Source organism: Equus przewalskii, chromosome 17 (genome assembly GCF_037783145.1).
Source record: "Equus przewalskii isolate Varuska chromosome 17, EquPr2, whole genome shotgun sequence".
Taxonomy (NCBI): Eukaryota; Metazoa; Chordata; class Mammalia; order Perissodactyla; family Equidae; genus Equus; species Equus przewalskii.
Window position 1 is genome coordinate 23,194,885 of NC_091847.1, and position 17,450 is coordinate 23,212,334.

At 35.0% G+C, this 17,450-nt stretch overlaps 1 protein-coding gene and 1 long non-coding RNA gene across 5 annotated transcripts in view; one reads left to right on the forward strand and one right to left on the reverse strand.

The window, feature by feature from the left end:
* Positions 1-17,450, reverse strand: part of LRP1B (LDL receptor related protein 1B) — a 1,824,802-nt gene that overhangs the window by 139,708 nt on the left and 1,667,644 nt on the right. For all 4 annotated transcript variants that reach the window (XM_070581263.1, XM_070581262.1, XM_070581261.1 and 1 more), the window contains 2 exons: positions 16,676-16,792; positions 3,593-3,699 (listed from right to left, as the gene is read on the reverse strand). In XM_070581263.1, coding sequence (XP_070437364.1) covers positions 3,593-3,699; positions 16,676-16,792 — 224 coding nt within the window. The remainder of the gene's footprint in view (positions 1-3,592; positions 3,700-16,675; positions 16,793-17,450) is intronic.
* Positions 4,032-16,978, forward strand: LOC139076781 (uncharacterized). Its single transcript, XR_011528718.1, has 3 exons — positions 4,032-4,122; positions 4,789-4,915; positions 16,193-16,978. It is a non-coding gene; the product is annotated as an uncharacterized lncRNA (long non-coding RNA).

Below are 17,450 nucleotides of genomic sequence, written 5' to 3' on the forward strand. Positions count from 1 at the left end.
GTAATTTTCTCTTTACTGATGGCAGTTTAATTAGACTACCTGCTATACAATTGATTTTCTTCTTCCCTTCTTTCCCCAAGTATTGAGGGTTTACCATTTGCCAGAGAGTTTCCTCGATAAGAATACAAGGAAACTAAGATTTACTCCCTGTAATTGACAAACTCATACACTGGTAGGAAAGGCCAGCACCTAAACCAATGATTGCAATACAATACATTAACTGTCAAAATAAATAGATATGGTTTTAAAGATACGGTTTCTTATGGTATTTAGGAAAGGTTTCACAGAAGAAGTTTTAACAGAAATGTAACTACCTAAGAAAAAGCTTTTCATATGTAAGGACAATTATAAATGTGGTGTATTTGGGGGGTAAGGTATGCAACAGTGAATGGTGTGAAAAATTGTGGAGAAATAGCCCATCCACTGGTCAAGAGAAAGGATTTCATATGTACTGTTCACCACTGTACTCCCATGCTCAGCATTGTGCCTGGGACATAGTAAACATTCTAAAAAACCTGCTGAATGAATGAATGAAGTAGTAAATGAGGAAAACAAGGAATATAAATTAAAATCTCATTTAATTAAGCTCCACAAGGATAAGGATCATGTCCCTTTGTATGGATAAGGATCATGTCTGTCTATGAGCCAAATATCTAATACTGTACCACGATTGTAACAACTGCTCAGTATATATTTGTAGAATTAATGAACATAACTGTTAATTAATTAATGAACATAATCTCAGCAATAAGGCAAATTTAAGTAGAAGAGCTCAAGAACCAATAGCATTGGTGTATCTGTATTGACAACAATACAGAAAGTGGTACTTCCAGGCACTTTTTCTGTCATCAGATTTCAATTTACAACAAATTACATTATAGTTGATATACATATGTGTGTTTATGTGTGCGTGTGTGTGTGTGTGTGTATTTGTAGGGTATTTAGTTGTTATTTTAAACATTTACAAACATACATAAAAATAGAATAGAATAATGAGCCCCCTATGCCCAGCATGGATGTTTAATAGTTATCAATGCTTCACTATTCATGTTTCATTCATTCTCCACCCAACTTATTTATATTCTGGATTATTTTAACATAAGAACAATAGAATCAGAAAACTAACAATATAACAAAATTATCAAAAAATCATTTCTTATTTGAAAGTGAAAGATGAATCAAGATCTCATACTGACTCTTTAGAATTTAATAGTGCAAGATTTTTACTTACATTTTTGTTTCTACATTTGTGTCTCCTTTCTTTTGTTTAAATTTTTTGAATGCTTATAATATTAACATAATTGAGCATTTGAACTGTCCTACTCTCAATATGTATGATTTTCAAATTAACAAAACCAATATTACTATTAACAATAACTGTATAAATACAGTTTAAGATTCCCTTGCATTTCTTACAACATCTCGTACTGGATGCAGAGGCCAAATTTTATATTTTAAAGTCACTTTAAATAATTCTTCTCTGTGTATGCTCTAACTTGATGTGCAATTACATTGATTCAAGTTTTGGGGATTTTTTTTATTGTTTTGACTGCATATTAGCAAATTAATTATCACATTCATACAAAAATTTGTCCTTACAATTTTCTTTTTTGTTCCTAATATGAGAGTATCTTGTATGTGTTTCTGCTCTCCAGTCATTTGTTCAGTTCATGTTTTTGTTTGTTTCCTTCTTTGTTTGTTTTTGTCAATGCAACCTGTCATTCTAGACTTTAGAAAGAAAATAGAAATCAGCTGCCTACAGTGTTAGCCACTTCATTGCATATAGTCTATACTAAGTATCTGTTAATGTAGAGAAAGACTACCTTTGATAGAGTTAATTTTATTCCCTAGGGGCATTATGAAAATGTCTGCATAACGTAGATATATTCAGCCATCAAAAAACTACGTTCCTGAACTTATGGCATGAGAGAAATAGTGTTAATAAGGATATCTACTTTCACATAAATAAGATTTTGAAAAGGAAGTGCTTGATTCTGTATATGTCCCTTGGACATCTAGTGAATAACATGCAAGGTGAAATCATAAGCCTTAAGCAATAGATCCCCACCTCTTGATGTTTCACAGATTACACAGGGCTGGTGGAATATATTTTGAAAAGAAAACAAAATTAAAACAGTTTTACGATGTGAATGAGTTTACACAATATATTTTCCTGACTGGGAATATTCAATATAATTTTCGAATAAATGGATACTAAGTAAGTATGTAGCTGAGCGATGTAAGAATTTAATTCCCCTGAGGATTTTTTTAAAAGTTTGTTTTGACTTGTTTTGTGAATAGCCTCATGAATAGGAGTAGTATTTTTTCAACTTCTCCTGAGAGACCTTTGCAACCTCAAGATTTAGGTTTTATGACCTTTAAGTGTAAAGTTAAATGCACATTGGTTTCCAAAATCTAGGCTCCCGAATGTGATTATGGAGACTTTTCCAAGAAAATGAGAGAATGGAGAATTGTCCAATCCTAATAAGAAAGTCTGAAGGTTTGGAGAGAACTAGTTTGTGTGGGTTGTGTAAAGAGTACAGACCTGCAGTGTCTCTCAAAGCGGCAGGAAATCAGTGGCTATCTAAGCAAGCTGGACCTGAAACACAGAAACCTCTAGAGCACCAAGGAAGATTCTCTCTGGCCAAGCCTATTGCCAGTGAGAGGACCTTTATGAGGAGTTAGGTAAGTATATCTGCATGTCAACCAGAAGGGGCCACGGTGGACACTGAAGACTGAAGACTTTGTTTTTCCTTCATCTCTGACTGGACTTGATTTGCGCAACTCCTGTGATCCTGATATTAACATGGAAAATCATTAATAGAGAAAATCATGAAAAGTGACTATTATTGGGCCATCATCTTCCTGATATTGGAAAGCGACAGCTTGGGGTCATTTTAGATTTGATTGATAAAAAATACAACCACGTGCCATGTATTATTTTTAAAGCTTCATAGAGTAATTAATAGCTGAAACAGACATGTACAGTTGCATAAACAATGAATTATATGAAGAATTATAAATGTTAGCACAATGTAAGTTTACAGAATTATCCAGAGAAATTCTAAACTTTTTCACTTAAGCCATGTGTACATAGGCCTTATTATAAATGGACTGTGATTCATCATCTAAACAAAGCTAAACCTGTGGTTTCATGGAAATTGATGACCCACATAGAAGACTATAAGACCATATTTATTGAAGAAAAAGACTGGGGAGAAGAAACTGTTTAAAATGCATAAAAATATTAGTCTTGACTATAAATACTGCAGCAAATTTATGGACAAATTCACAGATGGCAAGGGCATCAGCTATAGGGAATAGGGTTTCCAAACATCCTATTCCCAATCCAGTCATTCACCACTGGAGGTAAAACAGACTAAAATTAACTGTCAATAGAAGCACAAGAGCTATTCCCTGTGCTGAGTGTGTGCAGCACAGCACTTAGATATAATACTTATCTCAGTGTGTCAGGAGCAAAGTGCATTTCAGAGCTGTCCTTGTCACACTCATTGGACTGAATAATAATAATTATTATAAATATATTCTACAGAATCACTTTCTTTTTTTTTGATTTTTTAAAGATGCCTACCTCATCAGAGCCATCTGCACAGTCAAAATCTCCATCACACCAAAACCTTGAAGAAACACAGTCCCCATTGGCACAGAGAAAATCTTTCAATGTACAGGTCTGTGGCTCTGGGGACAGAAAAATAGCACAGGGTTATTCTATTACATGCAACTGAATTCTAAAATTTATATGACTTCCAGCATGAGGTGGCATTAAAGAAAAAGAGGTTATCCAAGCAGAACCCATAAATTGCTTAGGAAAAATGTTTCATGAAGCATCAATCATACATAATATACTTATTTTCTGAATTTATTTTTAAAGTCATAAATAGAAAGTGGCATTACAGAAACAAATTGAAAAAAAGACAAAAGATAGCCTACTGTTTAATAAAAATACAGCAGAAACGTAAAATAAAACACATGAAAATCTACATATTATTGCATAATAATAGGGTTTTCCAGTTGTTGGAATTCTAAGTCATTTTATGTATTTTCTTTAAGTAAGACATTTTATGACTCTGTGTACCAAAGGGGCTATTTATTAACAGAGGAGTAAGTCTAACTTTTGGTTCTTGACTTTTTATTATGTATTCTAATGACCTTCTAATTCTTTGATCTTGTCCCCAGAAAATCCAGAGTTCATAGGACAAGAAAGGTATATAGTAGTATTACTGGACATGCCTCTGTGGGTAATGGTTGAAGAGGCAGAAGGAGACTTGTTTTTGAAAACTGCCTACTTGTTTATGCTATTGTTTGCTTATGTCCTATATCATTTACCAGTCATTTTAGATAATTAGCCAGTTGCTGATTTAATTATGCTTCACCATATTCCACATATGACATAAGCCAAATAGTATGACTTGCTACTTGGCTTAACTCCCATGTGGAATATGTTTCATCTCGACAATGAAAGAAGATTTCAGAAATTTGTTCTTGCAACTAATCAACACGACTGCTGGAGATCAGCTCTTGTTTAGTTTTTGTTCTCTAAATAGAATTGCTGTCTGGGATGATGAAAGACCCTTCTTGTTTTCTCTGCTTATTGTCTATATTTACAGCTGTCTCACACACAGTAATATTCTTATTCAAAAAAAGGGGGAATAGGTAAGAGAAATTAAATTTAAGGAACATCCATCTGAAGTTGAATTTTCTGCATACAGATTGTGAATAATTCAGCCTGCATTTGAATATTACTCTTTACAATCTCTTGTTTTCCAGCTATAGGGCAACCTCTTAAATGTTGGCTACCATGAAGGCGCCTACATTTCCATATAAAGATCTCTTCTGACAACATTGGAAGAACCGCAGACAGTGTAACACGTATTGGAGCATTTAGTTTTGCTCTGTGAGTCACTTTATTATAAAATGTGAACTTCAGGCTATGAATAAGACAAGATACTATTGAGTAAAATGGGAAAAGCCACTACCTGGAGGACCCCCTTCATGTCTCAAAACTCCTTTGTTTAAGTGAGCATGACAATAGCAGTTTCTCTTTTTGTCTTTGTGCCATATTTACATATTTTATTCTTTAATCTTAAAAAAAACTTTATTAATACAATATTACTAATTGTAACAATAATAGTGACTACCAGCTGCTAATTGTTTTGTTGTTAGGCACACTAGGTGAAGTTAATGCTAAGTGTATGCAACTTCTAACAACTCTGTAAGGTAGCTGCTATTATTGGACTCTTTTTTAGGTGAGCAAACTGAGGCACAGAGAGGATGAGGAATTTATTCCAAATCACCCAGCAGGCAGAAGAGCTAGCATTGAACTTGAACCTAGACAACCTGATACCAGGGCCTGTACTTTTTACTACTAGGCCATAGCATTGCCTCCCATACCCCTGAAGAAGTAATAAGTGCTCACATATTACAGAGGTTAATGTTAAAACCCTGAGAAGTCAAGTTAACTCGTCTAAGGCATGTGGCTAGCAATGTCTATTTCACTTGGCAATAATAAAAGAGAATCTTTTTTCTCTTATCATTCCTCCATACTGAAGCCGTTTCACTCCCCTTCTGTTTGCAGACACATGCAGCTTTATTCTTAGGGAAAAGGAATTATAGTGAAATTTATAAAGTAATGAATTATAATAATTATAATATTTATAATTATATTTATGCATTATAGTTATATTATAATAATATTTCTAATTATTACTATAACTAAATTAATAAATTAATGCTCAATTTTTTAACAATGGAAAAGAACAATCAAAAAAGATTTTCATTAAAAAATAATATACTTAGATGATTAAAAAACAGCAGTAGAAACATTTAATTTCATGGGTATGGGGGTATCTGAACAGGATAATTCTTCCTTTTACATTCTAATTTGCCTTTATCCTAATTAAAAGTGAGTGTGTTCATCTTGCACTAAACAGCAGTGACTTCACAGGTTTTGACACACCTTGCCATAGGGAGGTTTGGATGTTGCTGAGGTAAGGTTATAAAAGTCATATAGTCAGTAATTCAAGGTATTTGCCCAACAACTCCATCGAACACTTGTTCCATAGAGACTTGTCCTAACATTGTTAATTATTCTGTTTCAAAATGGGGGCAGAGGAATTGAGGGATTTGTTGGGAAAAGGTTTTTTCAGTGCAAATGGAAATTCTGTATGTTTCTATCATGTTTTTTAAAATACCAGCGAATCTATTTCTGAATAATAATCATGAATTATTTATACATACATAAATGTCATCAAGGAATGGGGTAGCTAGTTTGTTTTTAACTTTTATCTATATGCCTCAGAATCTTTTGCTACCAAATATTTCAAAAAAAGCTCTCTCTTGAGGAAAATGTAATTCAGTTATGAGAGAAGTTTCTAAGAGATTGTATTCTCTTATTGATCATCTTAACTTTGATCTTTTCTGGATAAGGAAAAGACTAATTTTTAGACCTTGATATGATAGTCAGCATTTTCCTTGTACAAAAGAACAAAAAAATGACTATGCTTGGAAGAAAACCCATCTGGAAAGAAAATTTGAATGTGCCAATTTCCGCATTATTCCTAAAATATTTTTCCCATACTAACTTTCCCCAATATTACTTATTCCCCAGCCCTAGAATAAATAAAGAATCCCATACATGGACAATTAACAAGGTTTTCCAGAAACATCATCCAAACATGCCAAATCAACAACCAAGTAGTCTTCATAGGGCATGTTTTGGAAAGCTGATCTGGATTCTATAATAAGAATAAAAAATAGGAGCATCATACAGACTGGTCACTTCCTTCAATACTAATGGAGGCAAAAACACACAGCCTCAGACTTGAAAAGAGTTTTGGAAGCCATCTTGCACAAAATCCAAGAAACTAAGTTCAGAAAATAAAAGTGACTTTCAAAGCTAGTTAGTGGCAGCACAGAAAGGCTTCCAGACTCCAATTTCTCTGCTGAGCATATTATCATAAACCCTTGAAGATAAGTTCAAAAGTTATATGAATGTGGGTGTGAGCATCTGAGGAGAATTTTTAGAATACAATTAGTATAACTGACATGCTATACAAATAATCTTCTGATATAAATTCAGTGCGAAAGTACTAGAAATTCAAATAAGGCACATGCAGCTTGTTTCTCTACATAAACCTTAATCTAGTTGATCAAATTACTTGGTACTTTTAAATCCATTGGATTATAAGTTATTTCTTAATAATACAAAGATATGAAGTAATTTATTTTGCACATCAATTACTTAGAAGGCATACATGCTGTATATATAATACTTCTTGCTGATAAAAGTAGTATAGCTGTTGAGATGTCTAAAATATTTCCAAACCTTTGATCCAGATTACAAAAAACCTGCAGTAACAATGAGATTTTATTATTTTTAAGAGCAGAAATCACAGCTGAAGCAAAATGTCCCTGCTGAACACTTAACAAGGGAAATGAACAGCAGATGATGATGCAATGACAATGGACTAATTATCATATGTAGACATAAAGAAGTAGAAACTATACTCAATTTAAAACATAGCTGGCAGTTAACTGTTCCACTACTATGCATACTCCTCCCATATCTATGCCTGGAGTGTTTCCAAAACAATTTAAAAAGTAAATTCACTAAATCAGATTTATGAAAAAAAGAAGTCCAAAAGCAATTAAAGAAATACATTACTAATATTATAATAGATCTCAGGGACTGTGCTAGACTCTGGGACATAGCTCTACTCCATAGACTATCTCCAGATATTTAAATAAGAACTCAGATAAATGTGATAAAGAAATGAGTGAGGAGTGACACCAGCATCATGGTGGAGTGAACTTGCCTGGGACTCTCTCCCTTCCAACATACAATGAAAAGGGGAATCCATACTCTAACGGAGGACATTGTAACACAGCACAAAAATGTTGGAGAGACATGCCGCCATACAACAAGGGTGGAGGGGCTGGAACCCCCCTTGGAGGAGCTGGAATGGGGTAAGAGAGAACTTCACTCCCTCCCCTAAAGAGTGCCATCCAAGACCACGGGACACTCCATGAGGGAAGGAATGGGGGAGGGGATGTGCATTCCTGGGAACATTAAGGACCACCACCAAGGACCCATACAGCCTAGAAGGAAGCCCTCTCCCAGGCGAGAGCTTTCACGGGGTGGGGGGCAGGAGGGGGTGTGCCCTCATCAAGCCAATACCCTAGCAGACTACATAGCAAGAGCAGAGTGAGAAAACCCAAGAGCACACAGGATAAAATGCCCCTCCTGCCCCCACCCTCCACTGCTCCACCACCACGGATGTCGGATGTCGGCTGAAGGCAGAGAGCTCAGAATACATGGCTCTTGACCCCCACCCAGAGGTGATAGGTGGCAACCACAACCAAACAATATCAGAATGCAAAAGACCTGAACCTCCTCCTCTAACAATGTCAAACGCTACATCAAATCTCCACACCAGAGAGAAAATGACAAGTACCCAAAATTAAGTCCTGATGACACAGAAATATGTAATCTAATTGACAATGAATTCAAAATAGCTATCATCAAAAAACTTGATGAGGTAAAAGAGAATGTAGAGAAACAATTCATAAAGTTCAGGAGCTACTTCACAAAAGAGATTGAAACAATAAAGAAGAATCAATCAGAAATATTAGAGATGAAAGACACAATGGAAGAGATAAAACAAAATACAGATTCCCTGAATGCTTGAGTAGACATCATAGAGGAGTGTATCAGCATAATTGAAGATAAACATGATGGAATGCTCCAGACAGAGGAGGAGAAAGACCTAAGACTAAAAAGAAATGAAGAAAGTCTCTGAGAAATTAGGAACTGCAACATAAGAATTATAGATATTCCAGAAGGAGAAGAAAAGGAGAATGGAACAGAAAAACGTGTTTAAAGAAATAATAGCAGAGAACTTCCCAAACCTAGGGAAAGAGAGGGAAATCTATGTGGAAGAGTCTTCCAGGTCTCCTAGATATGTCAGTGTAAAAAGACCTACTTCAAGGAATATAGTAGTAAAAGTGGCAAAAATGAATGACTAAGAATGAATACTAAGGGCAGCAAGGCAGAAGAAGAAAATGTACAAAGGAACCCCTATCAGGCTTTCAGTGGATTTCTCTGCAGAAACCTTACAAGCTAGGAGAGAATGGAATGACATATTCAAATGTTTAAAAGACAAAAATTTTCAGCCGAGAATAGTCTATCCAGCAAAAATATCCTTCAGATATGACAGAGAAATAAAAACTTTCCCAGACAAACAGAAGCTAAGGGAGTTTGTAGCCATGAGACCCCCCCTACAAGAAATCCTCAAGAAAACCCTCATACCTGAAAAAAAAAAGGGAGAAAGGGGTCACAAAACACAGAGAAAGGAGTTAAATAGGTACACAGAATCAGAATAGGATAGCAAATACTCAAGTACAGCATTAAGGTAAAGGGAAGGAAACAGCAAAAACAAAGATAAGCCGGTCATTTCAACCACAAAGTTGCAATACAAGTGTGACTCAGATGTGATCAAAACAACATAGGACGGGAGGAGGAAAGGAAGTGAATTGGTTTATACTGAGGAAATTAGAGGCCATCAGAAAATGGACTATCTCATACACAAGATTCTGAATACAAACCTCAGGGTAACCACTAAACAAAAAAGCAGAACAGAGACACAAATTATAAATAAGGAGAACACAAAGAAACACATCATAAAAAACTACATAATTCAATGGTAAACCAAAACACACAGGACAAGAAACAAACAAAATGCAGGAAAACCAGAAAACGAGTGATAAAATGACAGCATTAAGCCCTTTTGCATCAATAATCAACCTAAATGTAAATAGATTGAGTTTGCCAATAAAAAGACACAGAGTGGTGAGATGGATTAAAGAGCAAGACCCACTAATATGCTGCCTCCAGGAAACACATCTCAGCTCCAATGACAACCACAGGCTCAGAGTGAAGGGATGCAAGACAATACTGCAAGGTAATGGCAAACAAAAGAAAGCAGGTGTTGCAATGCTTATATCAGACAAGGTACACTTCAAGATAAGAAAGGTAAAGAGAGACAAAGAGGGGCAGTATATAATGATCAAAGGGACACTCCATCAAGAAGAAATAACACTTACATATGCAGTCAACACAGGAACACCAAAGTTCATGAAGCAACTATTAACAAACCTAAAATAAGATGTTAACAATAATACAATAATAGTAGAGAACCTCAACACTCCACTCACATCAATGGATAGGTCATCCAGATAGAAAATCAACAAGGAAACAGTGGAGTTAAATGAAAAGCTAAACCAGTTGGACTTTACAGACATATATAAAACACTCCATCCAAAAGCAGTAGAATACACATTCTTCTCAAGTGTGCATGGAACATTCTCAAGGATAGACCAAGTTAAGCCTCAATAAATTTAAGAAAATTGAAATGATACCAAGCATCTTTTCCAATCACAATGTTATAAAGCTAGAAACTAATTACAAGAAAGGGACAAAGATGTGACGACTAACCAACATGCTAGTGAACAAGCAATGGATCATTGAATAAATCAAAGGAGAAATCAAAAAGTATCTGGAGACAAATGAAAATGATAGCATACCATAACAACTCATATGGAATGCAGCACAAGCCTGTATTAAGAGGGAAATTCATCGCAATACAGGCATACCATAACAAACAAGAAAAATCCCAAATAAGCAACCTCAAATTACATCTAACTGAATTAGAAAATGAAGAACAAATAAAACCCAAAGTCAGCAGGAGAGAAATAATAAAAATCAGAGCAGAAATAAATGCTATTGAAACAAAAAAGGCAGTAGAAAGAATCAATGAAACAAAGAGCTGGTTCGTTGAGAAAATAAATAAAATTGACAAACGCTTAGCCAGACTTCCAAAAAAAAAAGAAAGAAAGCTCAGATAAACAAAATTAGAAATGAAAGAGGAGAAATAATAACAGACACCACAGAAATACAATGGATTACGAGAATATTACAAAAAATTATATGCCAACAAAATGGATAATCTAGAGGAAACAGATAAATTCATAGACTCTTACAACCTCCTAAAGCTGACTAAAGAAGAAACAGACAATCTGAATAGATCAAGCACAAGGAAAGAGATTGAAACAGTAATCAAAAGCATCCCAAATGGGGCCAGCCCAGTGGAGCAGCAGTTAAATGCCCACATTCCGCTTCTCGGTGGCCTGGGGTTCTCCTGTTTGGATCCCGGGTGAGGACATGGCACCGTTTTACAAAGCCATGCTGTGGTTGGCGTCCCACGTATAAAGTAGAAGAAGATGGGCATGGATGTTAGCTTAGGGCCAGTCCTCCTCAGCAAAAAGAGGATTGGCGGCAGATGTTAGCTCAGGGCTAATCTTCCTCAAAACAACAACAACAACAAAAAAGCATCCCAAAGAATAAAACACCTGGACCAGGCAGCTTCCCTGGGGAATTCTGCCAAACTTTCAGAGAGGATTTAATACCTATCCTTCTCAAACTATTCCAAAAAATTAGGGAAGGTGGAATACATTCTACAAGGCCAACATCACTCTGATACGAAAACCTGATAAGGACAACACAACAAAGGAAGACTGCAGGCCAATATCACTGATGAACACAGATGCAAAAATCCTCAACAAAATTTTGGAAACCCAAATTCAGCAATTCATCAAAAGGATCATACATCATGATGAAGTGGGATTCATACCAGGGACACAGGGATAGTTCAACATTCACAAATCAATCAATGTCATACACCACATCAACAAATTGAGGAATACAAACCACATGATCATCTCAATAGATGCAGAGAAAGCATTTGACAAGATCCAACAGCCATTTATGATAAAAACTATTAACAAAATGAGAATAGAAGGAAATTACCTCAACACAATAAAGGCCATATATGACAAACCCACAGCCAACATCATACTCAATGGGCTAAAACTGAACACTATCCCCATGAGAATAGGAACAAGACAAGGATGTCCACTGTCACCACTCTTATTCAATTTAGTACTGGGGGTTTTGGCCAGAGCAATTAAGCAAGAGAAAGGAATAAAAGGAATCCAAATAGAGAGTGAAGAAGGGAAATTCTCACTGTTTGCAGACGACATAATCTTATATATAGAAAACCCCAAATAATCCATTGGAAAACTAACAGAAATAATTAACAATTATAGTAAAGTTGCAGGATACAAAATCAACTTATAAAAATCAGTTGCTTTTTTATACTGTAAGAATGAACTTATAGAAAGAAAACTCAAGAATAAAATTCCACTTACAACTGCAACTAAAAGAATGAAGTACTTAGGAGTAAATTTAACCGAGGAGGTGAAGGACTTATTAAACGAAAACTATAAGACATTACTGAAAGAAATTGATAATGGCATAAAGAGATGGAAAGAGATTCCATGCACATGGATTGGAGGAATAAACATAGTTAAAATGTCCATACTACCCAAAACAATCTACATGTTCAATGCAATCCCAGTTAGAACCCCAAGGACATTCCTCACAGAAATAGAACAAAGAATCCTAAAATTCATATGGCACAACCAAAGACCCTGAATTGCTAAGGCAATCCTGAGAAAAAAGAACAAAGGTGGAGGTATCACAAGCCCTGATTTCAAAATGTACTACAAAATCATAGTGATCAAAACAGTATAGTACTGGTACAGAAACAGGCACACAGATCAATGGAACAGAACTGAAAGCCCAGAAATAAAACTGCACATCTATGGACAGCTAATCTTCGACAAAGGTGCCAAGAACATACAACGGAGAAAAGACAGTCTCTTCAATAAATGGTGTTGGGAAAACTGGACAGCCACACGCAAAAGAATGAAGGTAGACCATTATCTCATGCCCTAGACAAAAATAAACTCAAAATGGATCAAAGACCTGAAGATAAGTCCTGAAACCATAAAACTCCTGGAAGATAATATAGGTAGTACATTCTTTGACATTGAACTTAAAAGGATCTTTTCAAATACCATGTCTTCTCAGATAAGGGAAACAAAAGAAAAAATAAACAAATGGGAGTTCATCAGACTAAAGAGCTTCTGCAAGGCAAAAGAAACTAGGATCAAAACAAAGAGACAACCCACCAATTGGGAGAAAATATTTGCAAATCATATATCTGACAAGGGGTTAATCTCCATGATATACGAGGAACTCGCACAACTGAACAATAAAAAAACAAACAGCCCAATCAAAAAATGGGCAGAGGATATGAAGAGACATTTTTCCAAAGAAGATATACAGATGGCCAATAAACAAATGAAAAGGTGTTCAACATCAGTAATCACCAGGGAAATGCAAATCAAAACTACACTAAGATACCACCTTACGCCTGCTAAAATAGCTATAGTCACTAAGACTAAAAATAACAAATGTTGGAGAGGGTGTGGAAAAAAGGGAACCCTCATACACTGCTGGTGGGAATGCAAACTGGTGCAGCCACTATGGAAAACAGCACAGAGATTCCTCAAAAAACTGAAAATTGAACAACCATACGACCCAGCTATCCCGCTACTGGATATCTACCCAAACAACTTGAAATCAACAATCCAAAGTAACATATGCACCCCTATGTTCATTGCAGCACTATATCATTGAACTATGCAGTTCAAATAGCATATGGCTATTTACAATAGCCAAGACATGGAAACAATCCAAGTGCCCATTGACTGATGATAGATAAAGAAGATGTGGTGTATATATATATATATATATATATATATATATATATATATATATACAATGGAATACTACTCAGCCATAAAAAAGACAAATTCATTCCATTTGCAATAACATGGAAGGACCTGGAGGGAATTATGCTAAGTGAAATAAGCCAGATTGGGAAAGACAAATACCAGATGATTCAACTCATATGTGGAATGTGAACAAACAGATGGACAAAGAAAACAGTTCAGTGGTTACCAGGGGAGGGCAGGTGGTTGTGGGCACAGAGGGTGAAGGGGAGCACTTCTGTGGTGACAGTCAAGAAAATAATGTACAATTGAAATCTCACATTGATGTAAACTATTAAGAACTCAAAAAAAAAAAAAAGAAATGAGTGAGGCAACTGAATGCAAGTAAGTGTTGGGTGCTGGAATATAACCATGTAAAAAAAAACGCTGCTGTCATTTTTTAACTATAAAGCTGATTTACTATCTTTGATATGTTTCACTACTTAATAATAGCTAACAATAACTACCAAATGTGAACCAACATGCGTACCACTTACTAATGATATTTAGAAAATATGATAACAATATACCACTGCCCTCTTGGGTATATTATTTTCATTTCTATGTATTATAATTTTATATATATATAAAAAATTATGTGAGGCCTATATATAGTCATAATATAATATATATTATAATTATATATATAATTAGAATAGTTTCTTGATAATTTTATACATATAATTATAATAGTTTCAATAGACAATATGAAATGTGCAATATCTTGGCAGCATTTTAATACAGCAATAGTATATTTTCTAAAGCTTACTTCTATATGACTCGTCTCTTGGTGCTCTCTATAGATATATTGTATTTTCTCACTCTTCATAGACTCAGGTTCTGGTTATATAGAACTGCTGGCATTTTTCAATGTTTAAACCTTCCCATGTCTTCTGGCCTATTCAAGATTATATCTTCAAACACCACTCAATTATCTACATGTCTTGATCCTTCCACTTACATATTCTTACATGTTTATCATGTTCCCAACTCTGATATTGTCCTCTGTGTGCCTTCTATTCTTCCATGTCACAACTAAAATATGCTCCATTCTTGTTCATTGTCATCTCTCCTCTGCAAATTCATCAATATTACTTGTCTTAGGCCACAAGCTCAGAATGAATAGGAACTAAAAGAGAACCACACATAATTGGGTATTTTACACTGCAATGCTTGATACTGCAGCCACTTTCCTTGTTTTTTCTTAAGGGCTTTGTGGCTTCAATGATTTATCACTAAGTTTCCACAGTGACAAGTGAGATGCAATATACTTTCTCCTTGCTTTCATGCATCAAAGACTGACTTTTAGGAGATGTCAGCAAAATGATATTGAGCCACTTAGGAAATGTCAGCAGACTCAGAGGTAGGCTGTCTCAACCCTTCCTTCTCCTTCTTTTCTTACTACAGCATTAACCTGACTTCTCACACAATTTCAATTACCACTGGAATAAAGGGTTTTCCAAAACGTAAGTCTCCAGTGTTGCCTTCTCACCTACCCTCTCTTGTCCTTAATATCCTTCAGTCATAGGACATTTCCTCTTGGGTATATTACTGATAATTAATTAAATGTATCCAAAACTATGCTAAGTAGTTATCTGTATATTTTAGCCCTGAAATACAAATAAATTAAATTGAAGGTATATACACAATTGTTTCTTTTTTGTATTTACACTTGCATTCATCCGCTCTCATTCCATTAGATTTTTATTTTAATCACTGGACAGGATCTGAAAACCTGCTACATAAACTTTTAAAAATTTCTTTATTAAAAGAATCTAGAACTCTCTAATGACTCTGTAATGTTTTTTACCTTTCTAAAGGGAATGATCAGTTGGGAGATATCTATGTGAAAGGGAGTAATAAGGTTCCTATAGTCAGAATACTCTATAATCATAATGATCCAGAGATTTCATACTGAATGTACCTGAGGCTCAAACACTGCTCAAATTATATTTTGAAAGGTATTCAAAACACTAGTTAATATTTTGCAAACTGAGTATCCGAATGGTTTATAAGGCTGTGACTCTACTAATTGTATGCTTTTATATAATATAACCCTATGCTTTAGTATAATAATTCCTATTTCATCTCCTGTGCATTGGGAAATGAATGCTTTTAGTTCAATGTAGAACAGTAGACATTATTGTTATCATCAAATCCTTTTTTCAAGTAGCAGAATATAAATATTTAATAAATGCAATGTGGTCATCTTATTTTAAACATGATTACATTGCTTTCTTTGTTTAAACAGCAGGGTAAGAAGGTGCCAGTAAGAAATATGTTCAGAAATTAATGCTAGAATATAGAGACTCTGTCACAATTTTACATACTGTCATACTTTTTAGAAAACAAAATTGTTGGATAATTATTGTTTTTGAAATTTATTATGTAAAAATGCAGGAGGCAGATGATGATAATAGTATTATTCTGTTTTCAGAGAAAGCATCCTGAATCCATGTGACATTCACCACTCCAGAGAGAATAAATGATATTTCACCAAAAGATGCTCATGGGTGAATTTGCAGTGTCAAAAGATCTGAGACTGAAATGAAATGAATACCATCCGTGAAAGGATGATACGTTTTGTACTATCTCCAAATCATTCAGCTCTTTGTATGAACTTGCATCAGGGCTTCCTTCATTGCATACTAATGGGTTGCATTAAATCTCATGATACTTTCATACCAATTCTGATAACTGTAAGAAAATAACTCTCAAGATGAGCCTTTCAATAATTCTACCATTTGAGATTCAGGTCAATTTAGTCTGAATATTCTTGTCCAAATGTGAATATATTTATAAAAATGTGAGCTGCGAGACAGACAGGTTCAAATTCATACCGTAACTGAACTAAAAATTGCTATCCTGCCTATTGAATAGGCTGTCAAGCTTGCAACGTTCTCAAGCAAGAGTTACTTACTACAGTTTTCTTCATCTGAATTATCACTGCAATCATTTTGGCCATCACACCGCCAGTGATCTGGAATACAGTTGTTGTTTTTACACTGGAATTCATGAGGTCCACATGTCTTTTTATCTGTAATGGAAAGAACTAGAATTTGCATCGTTGACTTCCATGAAGACATCCCTCACGATATCCTTATAGCCACGCCAAGTCCAAGGCATATGACATTTCCTCACATCTTAATTCAGTTATTAGCTGAGAAGCATCCCTAGGAAAAACTGAAGTCAAGTGCTGAATAAAATTCATCTTTCTGTCTTGTTTTATGTTGTTATCGGTCATGGTTTCACTGCAAGCTAATTACAAAGCAATTGATCGGACCAGCCACACAGAGTCTACACAAACCAATCAATTAAAAAAAAATCAAAATTATCCAAAACTACCCTTCTCTTTAGGACACTCCTTCCCTAAGCCACCTTCTCTTTCTGTTATAAAGCAGCAAAAAGAAATGATTATTAATCAAACTCTGAGGTTGTCATCTCGTCTTCTTCCCTAAGAATTCTTTACTCATAATCTGCCTGTGGTCAGTTGCTCTAAATTCATAGATTATAGTAATATGCACAGACTTAGAAAATTAATAAAGTGTCATCTCACTTGAACTCTAAACAATCCCGTTGAGTAGCAGGAGAGGTATTAATTAGCCCTTCACTTTGCAAATGACAAAACAGAGACTCAGAAGTTTAGGAACTTGACGGATTTTCACTACATTAGACGACACAGCCAGTATCAAAAA